Here is a 6,832-nt window from a genome sequence, read left to right on the forward strand (position 1 = left end):
CTTTTAGAATCTATCTGACCCTGTGGTTTCTATTAGAATCTATCTGACCTGTAAACCTTTCCACTCTGACCCCCTCCCCCAGGTGGTAAAGGTCTTCTGGACGTGCAGCCCCACTGGGTGTCAGCTCTGGCCTGGCCGGAGGGAGAAGCAGTGTCCCTGTGGTGCGGGGAACCCAAAGATGTGTTGCTGGTAGGACGTATGGATGGATCCCTGGGCCTTATAGAGGTCCACGATGCCTGCACCATGCGGCGCACTGAGCTGGAGCACTGCTACCGGAAAGATGGTACGTAGTCTGGAGGGTGGGCTGGCATGGGGCGGCAGGTAGACTAGTGGTTAGAGTGGAGGGGCGGCAGGTAGACTAGTGGTTAGAGTGGAGGGTGGAGGGGCGGCAGGTAGACTAGTGGTTAGAGTGGAGGGGTGGAGGGGCGGCAGGTAGCCTAGTGGTTAGAGTGGAGGGGCGGCAGGTAGCCTAGTGGTTAGTGGAGTGGAGGTAGGGTGGAGGGGTGGCAGGGTAGACTAGTGGTTAGAGTGGAGGCAGGTAGTGGAGGGGCGGCAGGTAGCCTAGTGGTTAGAGTGGAGGGGCGGCAGGTAGCCTAGTGGTTAGAGTGGAGGGGCGGCAGGTAGACTAGTGGTTAGAGTGGAGTGGAGGGGCGGCAGGTAGCCTAGTGGTTAGAGTGGAGGGGCGGCAGGTAGCCTAGTGGTTAGAGTGGAGGGGCGGCAGGTAGCCTAGTGGTTAGAGTGGAGGGGCGGCAGGGTAGCCTAGTGGTTAGAGTGGAGGGGCGGCAGCGGCAGGGTAGCCTAGTGGTTAGAGTGGAGGGGCGGCAGGGTAGCCTAGTGGTTAGAGTGGAGGGGTGGAGGGCGGCAGGGTAGCCTAGTGGTTAGAGTGGAGGGGCGGCAGGGTAGCCTAGTGGTTAGAGTGGAGGGGCGGCAGGGTAGTCTAGTGGTTAGAGTGGAGGGGCGACAGGTAGCCTAGTGGTTAGAGTGGAGGGGCGGCAGGGTAGTCTAGTGGTTAGAGTGGAGGGGCGGCAGGTAGCCTAGTGGTTAGAGTGGAGGGGTGGAGTGGGCGGGAGGGTAGCCTAGTGGTTAGAGTGGAGGGGCGGCAGGGTAGCCTAGTGGTTAGAGTGGAGGGGCGGCAGGGTAGTCTAGTGGTTAGAGTGGAGGGCGGCAGGTAGCCTAGTGGTTAGAGTGGAGGGGCGGCAGGGTAGTCTAGTGGTTAGAGTGGAGGGGCGGCAGGTAGCCTTGTGGTTAGAGTGGAGGGGCGGCAGGGTAGCCTAGTGGTTAGAGTGGAGGGGTGGCAGGGTAGTCTAGTGGTTAGAGTGGAGGGGCAGCAGGTAGCCTAGTGGTTAGAGTGGAGGGGTGGAGGGGCGGCAGGGTAGCCTAGTGGTTAGAGTGGAGGGGCGGCAGGGTAGTCTAGTGGTTAGAGTGGAGGGGCGGCAGGGTAGTCTAGTGGTTAGAGTGGAGGGGCGGCAGGGTAGACTAGTGGTTAGAGTGGAGGGCGGCAGGGTAGACTAGTGGTTAGAGTGGAGGGGCGACAGGTAGACTAGTGGTTAGAGTGGAGGGGCGGGGCGGCAGGGTAGACTAGTGGTTAGAGTGGAGGGGCGGCAGGTAGACTAGTGGTTAGAGCGTTGGGTCAGTAACCAGCAGGTAGACTAGTGGTTAGAGTGGAGGGGGGCGGCAGGGTAGCCTAGTGGGTAGAGTGGAGGGGCGGCAGGGTAGACTAGTGGTTAGAGTGGAGGGGTGGCAGGGTAGCCTAGTGGTTAGAGTGGAGGGGCGGCAGGGTAGCCTAGTGGTTAGAGTGGAGGGGCGGCAGGGTAGACTAGTGGTTAGAGTGGAGGGGTAACCAGCAGGTAGACTAGTGGTTAGAGTGGAGGGGCGGCAGGGTAGCCTAGTGGTTAGAGTGGAGGGGCGGCAGGGTAGACTAGTGGTTAGAGTGGAGGGGCGGCAGGGTAGACTAGTGGTTAGAGTGGAGGGGGGGGCGGCAGGGTAGCCTAGTGGTTAGAGTGGAGGGGCGGCAGGGTAGACTAGTGGTTAGAGTGGAGGGGCGGCAGGGGTAGACTAGTGGTTAGAGTGGAGGGGCGGCAGGGTAGACTAGTGGTTAGAGTGGAGGGGCGGCAGGTAGTCTAGTGGTTAGAGTGGAGGGGCGGCAGGGTAGTCTAGTGGTTAGAGAGGGAGGGGCGGCAGGTAGGTGGGTGGAGGGGGTGGAGGGGCGGCAGGGTAGCCTAGTGGTTAGAGTGGAGGGGCGGCAGGGTAGCCTAGTGGTTAGAGTGGAGTCTAGTGGTTAGAGGGAGGGGCGGCAGGGTAGCCTAGTGGTTAGAGTGGAGGGGCGGCAGGGTAGACTAGTGGTTAGAGTGGAGGGGCGGCAGGGTAGTCTAGTGGTTAGAGTGGAGGGGCGGCAGGTAGCCTAGTGGTTAGAGTGGAGGGGCGGAGGGTAGCTAGTGGTTAGAGTGGAGGGGTGGAGGGGCGGCAGGGCCTAGTGGGTAGAGTGGAGGGGCGGCAGGGTAGCCTAGTGGTTAGAGTGGAGGGGCGGCAGGTAGTCTAGTGGTTAGAGTGGAGGGGCGGCAGGGTAGTCTAGTGGTTAGAGTGGAGGGGCGGCAGGTAGCCTAGTGGTTAGAGTGGAGCAGGGGGTGGAGGGAGGGGCAGGGTAGCCTAGTGGTTAGAGTGGAGGGGCGGCAGGGTAGCCTAGTGGTTAGAGTGGAGTGGGTGGCAGCAGGTAGCCTAGTGGTTAGAGTGGAGGGGCGGCAGGGTAGCCTAGTGGTTAGAGTGGAGGGGCGGCAGGGTAGCCTAGTGGTTAGAGTGGAGGGGCGGCAGGTAGCCTAGTGGTTAGAATGGAGGGGCGGCAGAGTAGCCTAGTGGTTAGAATGGAGGGGCGGCAGGGTAGCCTAGTGGTTAGAGTGGAGGGGCGGCAGGGTAGACTAGTGGTTAGAGTGGAGGGGCGGCAGGGTAGACTAGTGGTTAGAGGGGGCAGGTAGACTAGTGGTGGAGGGGCGGCAGGGTAGACTAGTGGTTAGAGTGGAGGGGCGGCAGGTAGACTAGAGTGGAGTGGTTAGACTAGTGGTTAGAGTGGAGGGGCGGCAGGGTAGTCTAGTGGTTAGAGTGGAGGGGCGGCAGGTAGACTAGTGGTTAGAGTGGAGGGGCGGCAGGTAGACTAGTGGTTAGAGCGTTGGGTCAGTAACCAGCAGGTAGACTAGTGGTTAGAGTGGAGGGGCGACAGGGTAGCCTAGTGGGTAGAGTGGAGGGGCGGCAGGGTAGACTAGTGGTTAGAGTGGAGGGGCGGCAGGGTAGTCTAGTGGTTAGAGTGGAGGGGCGGCAGGGTAGGGTAGTGGTTAGAGTGGAGGGGCGGCAGGGTAGACTAGTGGTTAGAGTGGAGGGGCAGGCAGACTAGTGGTAGACTAGTGGTTAGAGTGGAGGCGGGGTGCTAGTGGAGGCGGCAGGGTAGCCTAGTGGTTAGAGTGGAGGGGCGGCAGGGTAGACTAGTGGTTAGAGTGGAGGGGCGGCAGGGTAGCCTAGTGGTTAGAGTGGAGGGGCGGCAGGGTAGACTAGTGGTTAGAGTGGAGGGGCGGCAGGGTAGACTAGTGGTTAGAGTGGAGGGGTGGCAGGGTAGACTAGTGGTTAGAGTGGAGGGGCGGCAGGGTAGCCTAGTGGTTAGAGTGGAGGGGCGGCAGGGTAGCCTAGTGGTTAGAGTGGAGGGGCAGGTAGCCTAGTGGTTAGAATGGAGGGGCAGGGGCAGTTAGAGTGGAGGGGCGGCAGTAGCCTAGTGGTTAGAATGGAGGGCGGCAGGGTAGCCTAGTGGTTAGAGTGGAGGGGCGGCAGGGTAGACTAGTGGTTAGAGTGGAGGGGCGGCAGGGTAGACTAGTGGTTAGAGTGGAGGGGCGGCAGGGTAGACTAGTGGTTAGAGTGGAGGGGCAGCAGGTAGACTAGTGGTTAGAGTGGAGGGGCGGCAGGGTAGTCTAGTGGTTAGAGTGGAGGGGCGGCAGGTAGACTAGTGGTTAGAGTGGAGGGGCGACAGGGTAGCCTAGTGGGTAGAGTGGAGGGTAGCGGCAGGGTAGGGAGCCTAGTGGTTAGAGTGGAGGGGTGGCAGGGTAGCCTAGTGGTTAGAGTGGAGGGGCGGCAGGGTAGCCTAGTGGTTAGAGTGGAGGGGCGGCAGGGTAGACTAGTGGTTAGAGTGGAGGGGCGGCAGGGTAGACTAGTGGTTAGAGTGGAGGGGCGGCAGGGTAGACTAGTGGTTAGAGTGGAGGGGCGGCAGGGTAGCCTAGTGGTTAGAGTGGATGGGTGGCAGGGTAGCCTAGTGGTTAGAGTGGAGGGGCGGCAGGGTAGCCTAGTGGTTAGAGTGGAGGGGCGGCAGGGTAGCCTAGTGGTTAGAGCGCTGGACTAGTAATTGGAAGGTTGCAAGTTCAAACCCCCGAGCTGACAAGGTACAAATCTGTCGTTCTGCTCCTGAACAGGCAGTTAATCCACTGTTCCTAGGCCGTCATTGAAAATAAGAATTTGTTCTTAACTGACTTGCCTAGTTAGAAAAAGGTAAAATAATATACATGTAATAATGTCCCCAGATTTCACAAAACTGTGACTCTTGTGTGTCGTTGATCGTATGGTTGTTTCTTACTTCCAGGATTGACTCTTTAATACACTGATCTGAAGTCACTGATCTGATTTGTGACTCTCCCGATTGTTGTTTTTTCTGTTGTAGTGTCAGTGATCCACATCGCCTGGTACAGTGAGGACAGGCCGTTCGCCGTGGGCTACGCTGACGGCAAGCTGCTGATTGGCACCAAAGAGCCTCTGGAGAAAGGAGCAAATCGTGGTCATCGATGCCCATAAGGTCACCACTATCTCTATATAATAATATCACATTATATTATATTATACCTCTGGAGACTGGAGCCGTCGTGGTCATCGATGCCCATAAGGTCACCACCATCTCTATATAATAATATCACATTATATTATATTATACCTCGTCGTGGTCATCGATGACCATAAGGTCACCACTATCTCTATATAATAATATAACATTATATTATATTATACCTCTAGAGACTGGAGCCGTCGTGGTCATCGATGCCCATAAGGTCACCACTATCTCTATATAATAATATCACATTATATTATATCACATTATATTATACCTCTAGAGACTGGAGCCGTCGTGGTCATCGATGACCATAAGGTCACCACTATCTCTATATAATAATATCACATTACATTATATTATACCTCTAGAGACTGGAGCCGTCGTGGTCATCGATAAGGTCACCACTATCTCTATATAATAATATCACATTATATGATATTATACCTCTAGAGACTGGAGCCGTCGTGGTCATCGATGCCCATAAGGTCACCACTATCTCTATATAATAATATAACATTACATTATATTATACCTCTAGAGACTGGAGCCGTCGTGGTCATCGATAAGGTCACCACTATCTCTATATAATAATATTACATTATATTATATTATATTATATCTCTGGAGACTGGAGCCGTCGTGGTCATCGATGCCCATAAGGTCACCACTATCTCTATATAATAATATCACATTATATTATATTATACCTCTGGAGACTGGAGCCGTCGTGGTCATCGATGACCATAAGGTCACCACTATCTCTATATAATAATATCACATTATATTATATTATATCTGTCCCCTCCTGTGTATCTCCTATAGCACTGGGTCACTAGATATCTTCATGTTTTTAGTCTCTGTCTCCTCCTGTGTATCTCCTATAGCACTGGGTCACTAGATATCTTCATGTTTTTAGTCTCTGTCTCCTCCTGTGTATCTCCTATAGCACTGGGTCACTAGATATCTTCATGTTTTTAGTCTCTGTCTCCTCCTGTGTATCTCCTATAGCACTGGGTCACTAGATATCTTCATGTTTTTAGTCTCTGTCTCCTCCTGTGTATCTCCTATAGCACTGGGTCACTAGATATCTTCATGTTTTTAGTCTCTGTCTCCTCCTGTGTATCTCCTATAGCACTGGGTCACTAGATATCTTCATGTTTTTAGTCTCTGTCCCTCCTGTGTATCTCCTATAGCACTGGGTCACTAGATATCTTCATGTTTTTAGTCTCTGTCTCCTCCTGTGTATCTCCTATAGCACTGGGTCACTAGATATCTTCATGTTTTTAGTCTCTGTCTCCTCCTGTGTATCTCCTATAGCACTGGGTCACTAGATATCTTCATGTTTTTAGTCTCTGTCTCCTCCTGTGTATCTCCTATAGCACTGGGTCACTAGATATCTTCATGTTTTTAGTCTCTGTCCCCTCCTGTGTATCTCCTATAGCACTGGGTCACTAGATATCTTCATGTTTTTAGTCTCTGTCCCCTCCTGTGTATCTCCTATAGCACTGGGTCACTAGATATCTTCATGTTTTTAGTCTCTGTCTCCTCCTGTGTATCTCCTATAGCACTGGGTCACTAGATATCTTCATGTTTTTAGTCTCTGTCTCCTCCTGTGTATCTCCTATAGCACTGGGTCACTAGATATCTTCATGTTTTTAGTCTCTGTCTCCTCCTGTGTATCTCCTATAGCACTGGGTCACTAGATATCTTCATGTTTTTAGTCTCTGTCTCCTCCTGTGTATCTCCTATAGCACTGGGTCACTAGATATCTTCATGTTTTTAGTCTCTGTCTCCTCCTGTGTATCTCCTATAGCACTGGGTCACTAGATATCTTCATGTTTTTAGTCTCTGTCTCCTCCTGTGTATCTCCTATAGCACTGGGTCACTAGATATCTTCATGTTTTTAGTCTCTGTCTCCTCCTGTGTATCTCCTATAGCACTGGGTCACTAGATATCTTTATGTTTTAGTCTCTGTCCCCT

The 6,832-nt window shown here is 53.6% G+C and overlaps 1 protein-coding gene across 1 annotated transcript in view; it reads left to right on the forward strand.

The window, feature by feature from the left end:
- LOC115122699 (probable E3 ubiquitin-protein ligase HERC1) overlaps positions 1-4,818 on the forward strand; it is a 37,570-nt gene extending 32,752 nt beyond the window's left edge. Inside the window, exons 11-12 of the mRNA XM_065015830.1 lie at positions 83-283; positions 4,688-4,818. Coding sequence (XP_064871902.1) covers positions 83-283; positions 4,688-4,818 — 332 coding nt within the window. The remainder of the gene's footprint in view (positions 1-82; positions 284-4,687) is intronic.
- The last annotated feature ends 2,014 nt before the right edge of the window (positions 4,819-6,832 follow it).

Source organism: Oncorhynchus nerka, unplaced genomic scaffold (genome assembly GCF_034236695.1).
Source record: "Oncorhynchus nerka isolate Pitt River unplaced genomic scaffold, Oner_Uvic_2.0 unplaced_scaffold_1260, whole genome shotgun sequence".
Classification (NCBI taxonomy): domain Eukaryota; kingdom Metazoa; phylum Chordata; class Actinopteri; order Salmoniformes; family Salmonidae; genus Oncorhynchus; species Oncorhynchus nerka.